General features: G+C 38.1%; 1 protein-coding gene across 4 annotated transcripts in view; it reads right to left on the bottom strand.

Moving 5' to 3' along the window:
• The window catches only part of col16a1 (collagen, type XVI, alpha 1), a 204,872-nt gene that overhangs the window by 97,054 nt on the left and 93,488 nt on the right, over nucleotides 1-14,330 (bottom strand). For all 4 annotated transcript variants that reach the window (XM_061882490.1, XM_061882491.1, XM_061882492.1 and 1 more), the window contains exons 8-9: nucleotides 12,142-12,210; nucleotides 7,068-7,100 (exon numbers count right to left, since the gene is read on the bottom strand). In XM_061882490.1, coding sequence (XP_061738474.1) covers nucleotides 7,068-7,100; nucleotides 12,142-12,210 — 102 coding nt within the window. The remainder of the gene's footprint in view (nucleotides 1-7,067; nucleotides 7,101-12,141; nucleotides 12,211-14,330) is intronic.

Genomic DNA, 14,330 nt, shown 5'->3' with positions numbered 1-14,330 from the left:
CTTCCTTGGTGGTCCTGAGAACCCGCAAGACAGCAAGAGACTGTCACACTGTTAATATCTGCTTACTTTCTGCTGTAACATATGTGTCTCACTTGTGTTCAAATGGAATACGCACTTGTTCCTCTATTGTTTGGATACTTTACATAAGTTTTGAGCAATACGACAAATTTGGGTAATGTGGAGAACGCAGTATTTTTTAGGGGTGTAACGGCACACAAAAATTTCGGTTACGTACGTACCTCGGTTTAGAGGTCACGGTTCGGTTCATTTTAGGTACAGTCACAAAACAACAAAATATACATTTTTTGGTTATTTATTTACCAAATTTGTAAACAATGGCTTAACATTCATATACACACAGGGTCTATTGCCAAGGTTAATGTGGTCAACGTATATAAAATAAAAACTAAATAAGATAAGCCTCAGAATGGTTTCTTAACAAAACCTTTCTACATATAACATGGCTGTGCAGCACTTTGGAAACATTCTTGTTGCTTAAATGTGCTATATAAATAAAGTGGATTGAATTGGATTGGATTGGGAAGAAACGAAGAGAGAAGGACCCAGAAGGAAGCAGATGCTGAACGAGAGCGAGAGAGAGCCACAGGAAGACGAAGACGCACGTGACTGAAACGGTGGAGCGGCAGAGGACGCGGGACACGGCAAGGCTGAAAAGCAATCCTTAGAGACTTTTTATTATTGAAAAGTCTAACCTGCGCCACAATGTCCTTCCTTCGTGGTCCTGAGAACCCGCAAGACATTAAGAGACTGTCACACTGTTAATATCTGCTTACTTTCTGCTGTAACATATGTGTTTCACTTGTGTTCAAATGTAATACGCACTTGTTCCTCTATTGTTTGGATACTTTACATAATCATTGAGCAATATGACAAATTTGGGTAATGTGGAGAATGCAGTATTTTTTAGGGGTGTAACGGTACACAAAAACTTCGGTTACTTACGTACCTCGGTTTAGAGGTCACGGTTCGGTTAATTTTTGGTAGTCAGAAAAAAATATATACATTTTTTGGTTATTTATCTACAAAATTTGTAAACAATGGCTTAACATGCATATACACACAGGGTCCATTGCCAGGGTTAATGTGGTCAACATATATAAAATAAAAAGTAAATAAGATAAGGCTCAGAATGGTTTCTTAACAAAACTTTTCTACATATAACATGGCTGCGCAGCACTTTGGAAATGTTCTTGTTGTTTAAATGTGCTATATAAATAAAGTGGATTGGATTGGATTAGGAAGAGACGGATAGAGAAGGAGCCAGAATGAAGCCGATGCTGAACAAGAGCGAGAGAGAGCCACAGGAAGACAAAGACGCACGTGACTGAAAAGGTGGAGCGGCAGAGGAAGCGGGACACGGCAAGGCTGAAAAGCAATCCATAGAGACTTTTTATTATTGAAAAATAAAAGAAAGTCTAACCTGCGCCACAATGTCCTTCCTTGGTGGTCCTGAGAACCCGCACGAAAGCAAGAGACTGTCATACTGTTAATATCTGCTTACTTTCTGCTGTAACATATGTGTCTCACTTGTGTTCAAATGTAATACGCACTTGTTCCTCTATTGTTTGGATACTTTACATAATCATTGAGCAATATGACGAATTTGGGTAATGTGGAGAATGCAGTATTTTTTAGGGGTGTAACGGTACACAAAAACTTCGGTTACTTACGTACCATGGTTTAGAGGTCACGGTTCGGTTCATTTTTGGTACAGTCAGAAAACAAAAAAATATAAATTTTTGGGTTATTTATTTACCAAATTTGTAAACAATGGCTTAACATTCATATACACACAGGGTCTATTTCTCCCCTCGTGGCACACCCTGGCCAACTGAGGTAATAACCTACATTGGCCAGGTGCCAGGGTTAATGTAGTCAACGTATATAAAATAAAATAAATAAATAAATAAATAAAAAAATAAAAACTAAATAAGATAAGTCTCAGAATGGTTTCTTAACAATACCTTTCTACATATAAAGTGCTTTTTTTGATTGATTTAGACTTTTATTAGCAGATTGCACAGTATATATTCGGTACAATTGACCACTAAATGGTAATACCCCAATAAGTTTTTCAACTTGTCTAAATCGGGGTCCATGTTAATCAACATTAAAGTTGGTTAAGTCGCTTTGCACCACGTCTATTTAATAGATACGTAGATAGTAGGTCTACTTATAACTAAGTCTAAGTATTTAGCTGATTGGAGAGCTAAATTTTGCATCAAGTGGATCAAGCAGGCATAGAAAATGGATGTACAGGTTGGTACTTGCCCTTGATATATTAAGTATGTCCACAATTTCTATAGAAAATGCATATTTTCACCTGTGCACGTTAAATACACCACAGTGACAACAAATCACCTTTGTTTTTTTTGCACAACTCTCCCCTCGTGGCACACCCTGGCCAACTGAGGTAATAACCTACATTGGCCAGGTGCTGGAGTAAGCATACACAGGAGCGACATAATGAAGCATCCAGAGTTTCTTATTCTATTTGTGAAAGGAACCTGCCTATTGTAGGTGGGGAAAAAAAAAAAAAAAGAATTACGAGGTAGTTGCAACTCCCGAGTGAGGAGCATAATGAGGTGTAAATCAAGTTCACAGTCAGTCAAAAAGCAGGGCAAGAGGGGAAAGAGGAAAACAGAGGATGACTTATTTTTCTAACCGTAGGCCTCACCTACTTTAAGGGAAAGTGCACTTTTTCCACTATCATTCTCAATACTGATGTAAAACAAGCATACACATGTATTTATTTCTTTATGTATAAATTAACCATAGCAAGAGATGGCTAAAAATACTGGTAATAGGGAATTGATATATTCTGCCAAAAAAGCCCTCTAAATAACCTCCATCAAGGTTGGATATACACTATATTGCCAAAAGTATTTGGCCGCCCATCCAAAGGATCACAATCAGGTGTCCTAATCACTTGGCCCGGTGTATCAAATTAAGCACTTAGGCATGGAGACTGTTTCTACAAACATTTGTGAAAGAATGGGCCGCTCTCAGTGATTTCCAGCGTGGAACTGTCATAGGATGCCACCTGTGCAACAAATCCAGTTAGGAAATGTCCTTGCTCCAAGTGTTACAAAGTAAACTTTATCATAAAAAAAAAAAAAAAGTCAACAGTTTGGGAACAACAGCAACTCAGCCACCTAGTGGTAGGCTGGGTAAACTGACAGAGAGGGGTCAGCGCATAGTGCAGACTTTCTGCATAGTCAGTTGTTACAGAGCTCCAAACTTCATGTGACCTTCCAATCAGCCCACGTACAGCACACAAGAGAGCTTCATGGAATGGGTTTCCATGGCCGACCAGCTGGATCTAAGCCATACATCCCCAAGTCCAATGGAAAGCGTGGAATGCAGTGGTGTAAAGCACGTCGCCACTGGACTCTAGAGCAGTGGAGACGCCTTCTCTGGATTGATGAATCATTAGGCTAGACTTAGACTTCCTTTTTATTTTCATTCAAATTTGAACTTTACAGTACAGATAAGAACAAAATTGGTTTGCATTAGCTCATGGTAGTGCAGGATAAAAAAGCAATAAGGTGCAGATATAAATAAATGGATTACTGAACAGATAAAAATACGAGTCTGGGTTTGGAGGTTGCCGGGAGAATGGTGTATTTCGGACTACATTGTACATAGAGTGAAATTTGGTGGAGGAGGAATTATGGTGTGGTGTTTTTTTTCAGGAGTTGGGCTTGGCCCCTTAGTTCCTGCGAAATTAACTATGAATGCTCCAGGATACCTTCTCTCGAGTGACAAATCACGCTTTTCCATCTGGCAATCCGATGAACCAGTCTGGGTTTGGAGGTTGCCGGGGGAACGCTACATTTCGGACTGCATTGCGCCGAGTGTGAAATTTGATCTGGGGTGGAGGTCTAGAAGTAACCTGACCAGCTTGTTCTGGGATGTCTGGAGTCTAGATTTGAGGGTTTTGGAAGTGCTGGGGTACCAGGAGGTGCATGCGTAACTGAAAAAGTGTTGAATGAATCCTTATGGTGCTTTTGTTGCCCATAGAGGAGTTTCTATAGAGAAATCTTGTTCGTTGGTTGACCTTTTTGATTACCTTGTTGTTAAAAGGAAAGGCCATGTAACACACTGGTAAAAATGCCCCTGTGACAACTTCTTTGCAATGGGTTCCCGCCATTAAATTCTAAGTTATTGATTATTTGCAACAACAAAAAATTATGTTTCTAAGTTCAAACATTAAATATCTTGTCTCTGGAGTCCATTCAATTGGATATAAGTTGAAAAGGATTTGAAAGTCGTTGTATTCTGTTTTTATTTACCCTTTACACAACGTACCAACTACACTGGTTTTGGGTTTTGTACATCCATGCAAGAATATTGCATTATACGGGTTCTTATATCATATTAGGTGTGGAAATACGACCATATCACACCAACTCTAAAATCCCTTCACTGTTCCACTCAGGATTGAACACAAAGTCTCCCTACTAACCCACCAGTGACTCCATGGGAATGCCCCCCTCTACCTCAAAGAACTGCTCACCCCCAAATCCTCCACACGACACCTCCGCTCCAAACAGGCTAACCTCCTCCAACCTCCCAAAGCTACGAACTATGGGAGACCGGGCTTTCTGCGCCCAGTCTGTGGAACACGCTCCCTGACCCCCTTAGGGCACCACAGACAGTGGATGCTTTTAAAAAAAGGCTTAAAAACCTTTCTTTAAAAAAAAAAAAACTTTTTATAGGTATATGCTAGTATAGTTTAGCTATTAGGCTGTTCTAGTTTTGATAGTTTATTTATTTTTATTATTATTTTTATTATCTTTATTTTTTTTAATACACTGTAGCACTTTGAGGTAGTTTTCTCAATGTAAAGTGCTTTTTACAAATAAAATATATTATTATTATTATTATTATTATCATTATACCTAGTCGGTTTATTTCATCAACATGCCATCCGGGTAAGCCAACAATGATACATGCCAACGTATCATTACATTTGTCAACATACTCCCCCTGGATTCACCATTGTGATTGTATCTATTGTTTCCATAAATTGTAGGAACTGTCCATGCAATTGTAATTAAGGGTAAATTGCCAATCGGTTACAAGTTGAGATGTCCGATAATGGCTTTTTTTGCCGATATTCCAATATTGTCCAACTCTTAATTACCGATTCAACCGATACCGATATATACAGTCGTAGAATTAACACATTAATATGCCTAATTTTGTTATGATGTCCCGATAGATGCATCCAACAATGTAACAAGGATTTTCAAAATAAATAAACTCAAGTGATGGAAAAAAAATGCCAACATCGCACTGCCATATTTGTTATTGAAGTCACAAAGTGCATTTTTTTTTTTTTAACATGCCTCAAAACAGCAGCTTGGAATTTGGGACATGTTCTTCCTAAGACGGGCGTATATTGTAGCGTACCGGAAGAGTTAGTGCTGCAAGGGGTTCTAGGTATTTGTTTGGTTGTGTTACAGTGTGTGTGTGTGTAAAAGCCGCATATATATTGAGAGAAAATGAGGAGGTTGAGGTGAGCGGGGTTGGGGAGGCGGGGTTAAGGTGGGGGTGGTAGGGAGTAGCGGGGGGTGTTTATCGTAGCGTCCAGGAAGAGTTATCCGATTCAATCCACTTTCTTTATATAGCACATTTATACAACAAAATGTTTCCAAAGTGCTGCACAACAATATTAAAAACAACATTCAAATACTATCCTGAGCTCAACCAATGACTGAATAAAAACAAAAAAATAAAAAAAAATACATGTAAAACTAATATAAAAACAATATAAAATAAGTTAGTGCTGCAAGGGGTTTTGGGTATTTGTTCTGTTGTGTTTATATCGTGTTACGGTGTGTGTGTAAAAGCTGCATATATACTGAGAGAGCATGAGGAGGTTGAGGTGGGCGGGGTTAACGTGGAGGTGGTAGGGGGTAGCGGGGGGTGTATATTGTAGCGTCCTGGAAGAGTTAGTGCTGCAAAGGATTCTGGGCATTTGTTCTGTAGTGTTTATGTTGTGTTACAGTGTGTGTGTAAAAGCCGCATATATATTGAGAGAGCATGAGGAGGTTGAGGTGAGCGGGGTTGGTAGGGGGTAGCGGGGGGTGTATATTGTAGCGTCCCTGAAGAGTTAGTGCTGCAAGGGTTTCTGGGTATTTGTTCTGTTGTGTTTATGTTGTGTTACGGTGTGTGTGTAAAAGCCGCATATTTACTGAGAGAGGATGAGGAAGTTGAGGTGAGGGGGTAGGGGGAAGCGGGGGGTGTATATTTTAGCGTCCAGGAAAATAAGTGCTGCAAGGGGATCTGGGTATTTGTTCTGTTGTGTTTATGTTGTGTTACGGTGCGGATATTCTCCCGAAATGTGTTTGTCATTCTTGTTTGGTGTGGGTTCACAGCGTGGCGCGTATTTGTAACAGTGTTAAAGTTGTTTATGTGGCCACCCTCAGTGTGACCTGTATGGCTGTTGACCAAGTATGAATTGCATTCATTTGCGTGTGTAAAAAGCCGTAGATGTTATGTGATTTGGCCGGCACGCATAGGCATTGCCTTTAAGGGCATTTTAAAAAGTCATACATTTTACTTTTTGAAACAGATACGGGTAATTTACGAATATTAAATTTTTAAAGCATTTATCGGCCGATAATATCGGCAGTCTGACATTATCGGACATTTCTAGTTACAAGTTACATAAGTCGGCACTTGTTACTTTTTTGGTGAGGTTTGTAGTTTGTGCAGTGACGTGCTGGTTAATACAATCAGTAAGACAGTCATCGGGTAGCACCGTGGACACACTTTTAGTTGGATTACGACTGCGGCTCGGGTAAATAAAAATGGTCGGCCAGGAAACAACGACCATGTATGGAGATATTTGCTGACGACACAAGTCGGGGAAAAGACAGCTTGTTTGGAACATTTTTTTTTTTTTTTTTTTAATATCTCAACGTCTCCATGGTTCGAATTCACATTTTCGACCCTTAAGGTCATACCAAAGACACCAAAACCGGAAAAACAAACATAATTCAATTTAAAGCATGTTCTACAAACGTGAGACTTACTTGTTCAGCCAGATCCTTGGATGAGAAGAATTCCTGTCAGTGAAGAAAGAGTCGGGAGAGCTCAGTCACAAAAAAAAACAGTCGAAACACGTGTGCTTTTTGTATTCCTCGTCAGTGGCAATTTTGTTGTCTTGCAAACACTTGAAGGAGTGGAAAAAAAGTACACCTAAATGGCTTCATAACGTCACCATCAAACAGCATCTCCGGCATTGGCAAGCTGTTCCTGTTCCTGTTACACGCGCAACGCATCACTTGAACATGTGTTGTCATTACGATTCATTGCATCAGAGAAGCAAAAAAAAAAAAAAAAGCATAATTAAAGACAGAAAGACCGACAGGAATATAAGAGCCACACTGGCTCAAAACACGAGACTTAAAAGGTTAATGCAGGAACCGAATCGATGAAATATGCAGAGGTTGAAACAAAGCGCCGAGCTTCTCACGGCTCCGTTTTGATGAAATAAAATACGGCGGGGTGACTGAAGTCTGTTTAAAAGCAAATGTTTGCACTGGTAATAAGAACGGAGAAATTAGGATTTGAAGCAGTGCCATGAGAAATAATACGTGGGCAAATATTTCAAATATTGGGATATCATTTTTAGTTGCATAACCAAAGTTTTACAATAGTTAAATTTCAAACATACTGTGTTTTTCGGAGTATAAGTCGCACCTGCCAAAAATGCATAATAAAGAAGGAAAAAAAAAAAACATATATAAGTCGCACTGGAGTAAAAGTCGCATTTTGGGGGGAAATTTATTTGATAAAATCCAACACCAAGAATAGACATTTGAAAGGCAATTTAAAATAAATAAAGAATAGTGAACAACAGGCTGAATAAGTGTACCTTATATGTTAATAATTTCACACATAAGTCGCTCCTGAGTAAAAGTCGCACCGACGGCCAAACTATGAAAAAAACTGTGAGTTATAGTCCGAAAAATACGGTAATATCTTGTATTACAGTGTACATACCGTATTTTTCGGACTATAGGTCGCAGTTTTTTTCATAGTTTGGCCGGGGGTGCGACATATACTCAGGAGCAACTTGTGCGAAATTATTAACACATTACCGTAAAATATCAAATAATATTATTTAGCTCATTCACGTAAGAGACTAGGTGTATAAGATTATTATTATTATTGTATTAAGATTATTATTATTATTGGGGCGGTATAGCTCGGTTGGTAGAGCGGCCGTGCCAACAACTTGAGGGTTGCAGGTTCGATCCCTGCTTCCGCCATCCTAGTCACTGCTGTTGTGTCCTTGGGCAATACACTTTACCCACCTGCCCCCAGTGCCACCCACACGGGTTTAAATGTAAAAATTAGATATTGGGTTTCACTATGTAAAGCGCTTTGAGTCACTAGAGAAAAAGCGCTATATAAATATAATTCACTTCACTTCACTTATCGGATTTAGCAGTTAGGAGTGACAGATTGTTTGGTAAACGTATAACATGTTCTTTATGTTAGTTATTTGAATGACTTTTACCATAATATGTTACGTTAACATACCAGGCACCTTCTCAGTTGGTTATTAAATATAAATATAATTCACTTATTTATGCGTCATATAACGTACACTTATTCAGCCTGTTGTTCACTATTCATTATTTATTCTAAATTGCCTTTCTAATATCTATTCTTGGTGTTGGGTTTTATCAAATACATTTCCCCAAAAAATGCGACTTATACATGTTTTTTCCTGCTTTGTTATGCATTTTTGGCAGGTGCGACTTATACTCCAGAGCGACTTATACTCTGAAAAATGCGGTTGTACTATTACTACATGTTTTGATTCAAACAAAATACACTTACATTTAATAGCACATACATACATTATATAAATAATTATTATATTATAATTGACAAATAAATGTGTTCAAACCATTTTTTCTATTAAAATAATAAAATGTTACATTCAGGGCCACCGCTGACAATATTGGGATTTTATTGGCACCAATTGTTTCCCTCCACACTTTGTGTGAAACAATTATTATATTATTTCATTTAAACTTGAATTTATTGGGGTAGTGTTTTGGATCTGCTTTACATTTATTTTAGATGCAAAATAAAAAAATAAAAAACTACATACTTAAAACATTTTTGCCCCACCCCCATACAAACAGAACATTAACACTACACTCCCCATTGGAGAATGACAATATCAAAGGATATTTGCTATTGTGTCCTGATCAGTGATGGAGCAGGAAGGGGCTGGGAATACGTTGAAGGGAACATTTATTCTTGAAGCGCCCTGTCATTAATTTTCCATGTGTTCCTTCACGCAAAATGGGGACCCCCTACGCATGGTGCGGGATCTGTGTTTAGCAGGTGTCAAACTCAAGGCCCAGGGGCCGGCCACATCATTCAATGGGGCCTCCAATATCATTTTAGTTATTTAATTTTCAAACAAACAATGAATAATAAAAAAATATATATCTTAGTTTTTACTTAACTGTCAATAATGTCAAAGTGAAAATGAAAACAGCTTCATCACTTTAGTCATATTTTTTGCTCTTAAGAAACTTCTCTATGACTTATTCTGTTTGCTTGATATTGTCATGACTGCCACAAGTGTTTGGAAAGTGTATTACAACCGAGTACCGCGGCGGCCATTCTCCTGACGTCAGTCGGTTTCGACGAGAACTGTTCAATTTCATGAATGTGCATTGGTGCATGTAAATGTCCTCCAGGCTGTTCTGTCTCTTGCCATTATCTGCCATTGATGGCGATTGATGTCAAGGGCCTTTAAAGCGGCTGAAAACCACATGCATTTTGGCGGCCCTGTGGTTAAGATGTAAGGTGGTCTTCCACATCAATTAATGATTGATGTCCGCCACGTTATTTAACGTTAATTCAAAGTGGCCGTCTGAGGTCAGCCATAATTGCAATGTGGCCCTCAATAAAAACGAGTTTGACACCCCAGGTGTAGCCTAGATGGAGGGTCGGCCCTGTTTACATAACATGAAACCTTTTTGGACAAAACAGTGCCAAAGTCTTTGTGTGTGAAAAAAGCTAAAATGTAAAATGAGTTTGCATGCATGCAAAATGAGTCCACATGCGGTCATGCAGTGTGGTTTTACCATGGAAGGATTTTGGCACTGTTTTGAAATCTGAACAGTAGCTTTGCCGAGTGATCTTAAACAAGATGTTACAAACCCCGTTCCATATGAGTTGGGAAATTGTGTTAGATGTAAATATAAACGGAATACAATGATTTGCAAATCCTTTTCAACCCAAATTCAATTGAATGCACGACAAAGACAACATATTTGATGTTCAAACTTTATTTTTTGTTTGCAAATAATAATTAACTTAGAATTTTATGGCTGCAACATGTGCCAAAGTAGTTGGGAAAGGTCATGTTCACCACTGTGTTACATCACCTTTTCTTTTAACAACACTCAATAAACGTTTGGGAACTGAATAAACTAATTGTTGAAGCTTTGAAAGTGGAATTCTTTAACATTCTTGTTTTATGTAGAACTTCAGTCGTTCAACAGTCTGGGGTCTCCGCTGTCGTATTTTTACGCTTCATAATGCGCCACATATTTTCGATGGGAGACAGGTCTGGACTGCAGGCGGGCCAGGAAAGTACCCACAGTCTTTTTGAAATGTGGACTCGTCAGACCACAGTAAACTTTTCTACTTTGCATCAGTCCATCTCAGATGATCTTGGGCCAGAGAAGCCGGCGCCGTTTCTGGATGTTGTTGATAAATGGTTTTCGCTTTGCATAGTAGAGCTTTAACTTGCACTTACAGATGTAGCGACCAACTGTATTTAGTGACAGTGGTTTTCTGAAGTGTTCCTGAGCCCATGTGATGATATCCTTTAGAGATTGATGTCGGTTTTTAATACAGTGCCGTCTGAGGGATCGAAGGTCACAGTCATTCAATGTTGGTTTCCGGCCATGCCACTTACGTGGAGTGATTTCTCCAGATTCTCTGAACCTTTTGATGATATTATGGACCGTAGATGTTGAAATCCCTAAATTTCTTTCAATTGCACTTTGAGAAAGATTAAACTGCTTGACTATTTGCTCACGCAGTTGTGGACAAAGGGGTGTACCTCGCCCCATCCTTGTGAAAGACTGAGCATTTTTTGGGAAGCTGTTTTTATACCCAATCATGGCACCCACCTGTTCCCAAATTAGCCTGCACACCAGTGGGATGTTCAAAATAAGTGTTTGATGAGCATTCCTTAACTTCATCAGTATGTATTGCGATCTTTCCCAACTTCTTTTTCACGTGTTGAGCATCAAAACAGTTTGAACATCAAATATGTTGTCTTTGTAGCATATTCAATTGAATATAGGTTGAAAATTATTTGCAAATGATTGTATTCCGTTTATATTTACATGTAACACAATTTCCCAACTCATATGGAAACGGGGTTTGTATTTCACATGAAAAAAACAACAAAAAAACTACGCTATGTGAACAATTCAATGCTACTTGTTGATGTTATGAATTAAAGTCATGTCAGGAAAAGGAAGCAGCCTGGAACATTTTACTATGTTAGTCTTATTACGGCATTTTAACGTACGCGGGCGCGGTCTCCAGGAACTGATTGGAGATGACAAGAGGGTGGCAGAGAGACACTCGAGTCGCTTTCCGGAGGCATGCTTGGGGTTCATCAGCGCTTCTGGAAGTGCCGGCGTTATCAGGGTAAGCCGGCATTTTACGAGATAAACATCAGGTTGTAATGAATAGATAATTGGATGTACTCTACACTAAATGTATGTGAGTGATGAAACAAGTGGGAGTGCAACAAAAAGCAATCGCCCCTATGTTGCGCTAGAAGAACTTCATACATCAACATTTGACAGCTATAAAATTCACCGCGGAAATTAGTGGAGAAAAATAACTCCCGTAGGTTGCATGAGGCACCATTAGCAATGTTTTGACATGGCCTGTGGGTACTGAACAATTGCTACTTGCAACTTAAATCCAATAATCATTTCTGAAGAGAGAGGCGCAGCAGTTTCAAGGGACAACAACAACAGTGGTACTTGGGAAATAGCCAAAGGGCTCGTATAAATATGTAGAGGCCGAAATAGTGTGTAATACCTGGTTAAAAGAGTTTTCCGACAAGTCATTCTCTGCAGCCCGTCGGCTCTTGGAGGCATCCGGTGGACACTGCAACCACGCAACAGAAAAGCATTAAACACGGCATGAAAAAAACACAATCTTGCCATTTAGATATTCATAACAATACACTTTGGTTTTGAATGTAGCGCAAACTCAATTTTAGTGCATTAGGCCAAGCACAACTACTCTAAAAATATCCAACACGGGGGGGATGTCCAAACTTTATACACTTACATTAGGGACTGTAAATAATAATATCTAACAAAGGGGTGTCAAAACGTTTTACACTTACATTAGGGACTGAAAAAATTAATATACTGTATAATACAGGCGTGTCCAAACTTTTTCCACTTACATTAGAGACTGTATATAATAATATATAATACAGGGGTGTCCAAACTTTTTCCACTTACATTAAGGACTGTAAATAATAATATTCAAACAGAGGCAACGTTTTACACTTACATTAGGGACTGCAAATAATAATATCTAACACAGGGGTGTCCAAAGTTTTGACATTTACTTTAGGGACTGTAAATAATAATATCTAATATACAGGAGTGTCCAAACGTTTTCCATTTACATTAGGGACTGTAGATAATAATATACTGTTTAATACAGGTGTGTCCAAACTTTACATTCAAGAATAATATCTAAGACAGGGGTGTCAAAACTTTTGACACTTACATTAGGGACTGTAAATAATAATATCTAACAAAGGGCTGTGAAAACGTTTTACACTTACATTAGGGACTGTAAATAATAATATCAAATACAGGGGTGTCCAAACATTTTACACTTAAATTAAAGAATAATATCTAAGACAGGGGTGTCCAAACTTTTTCCACTTACATTAGAGATTGTAAATAATAATATCTAACAAAGGGTTGTCAAAATGTTTTACACTTACATTAGGGACTGTAAATAATAATATACTGTTTAATACAGGGGTGTCCAAACTTTTTCCACTTACATTAGGGACCCTAAATAATAATATCTAACACAGGGGTGTCCAAACTTTTTACACTTACATAAAAGAATAATATCTAACACAGGGATGTCCAAACTTTTTCCACTTACATTAGGGGACTGTAAATAATAATATCTAAGACAGGAGTGTCCAAACTTTTTCCACTTACATTAGGGACTGTAAATAATAATATATAATACAGGGGTGTCCAAACATTTTACACTTACATTAGGGACTGTAAATAATAATATATAATACAGGGGTGTCCAAACTTTTTCCACTTACATTAGGGACTGTAAATAATAATATCTAATACAGGGGTGTCCAAACATTTTACACTTAAATTAAGGAATAATATCTAAGACAGGGGTGTCCAAACGTTTGACATTTACATTAGGGATTGTAAATAAAAACATCTAACAATGGGGTGTCCAAACTTTTTCCACTACATTAGGGACTTTAAATAATAATATCTAACAAAGGGGAGTCAAAACGTTTTACACTTACATTAGGGACTGTAAATAATAATATCTAACAAAGGGGAGTCAAAACGTTTTACACTTACATTAGGGACTGTAAATAATAATATACTGTTTAATACAGGAGTGTCCAAACTTTTTCCACTTACATTAGGGACTGTAAATAATAATATCAAATACAGGGGAGTCCAAACATTTTACACTTAAATTAAAGAATAATATCTAACACAGGGGTGTCCAAACTTTTTCCACTTACATTAGGGACTGTAAATAATAATATCTAAGACAGGAGTGTCCAAACTTTTTCCACTTACATTAGGGACTGTAAATAATAATATCTAACAAAGGGGTGTCAAACATTTTACACTTACATTAAGGACTGTAAATAATAATATACTGTATAATACAGGGGTGTCAAAACATTTTACACTTACATTAAAGAATAATATCAACCAAAGGGGTGTCAAAATATTTTACACTTACATTAGGGACTGTAAATAATAATATCTAACACCGGGGTGTCCAAACTTTTTACACTTACATTAAAGAATAATATCTAATACAGGGGTGTCCAAACATTAATTTGCCTGAGCGGCCTGGAGACACAGAGAGTAACAAGCGGTAGGAAATGAAGTAGAGAGGACAGATTTTGGACGCTGGCAGGCCGAATCTGACCCGCAGGCCGTGGTTCGGGACCCACGTTTTACATGTCGAAATAA

Source organism: Nerophis ophidion, linkage group LG21 (assembly GCF_033978795.1).
Source record: "Nerophis ophidion isolate RoL-2023_Sa linkage group LG21, RoL_Noph_v1.0, whole genome shotgun sequence".
Taxonomy (NCBI): Eukaryota; Metazoa; Chordata; class Actinopteri; order Syngnathiformes; family Syngnathidae; genus Nerophis; species Nerophis ophidion.
Note: the sequence above shows the minus strand (reverse complement) of the source record. Positions and strands in the feature narration are given on the sequence as shown.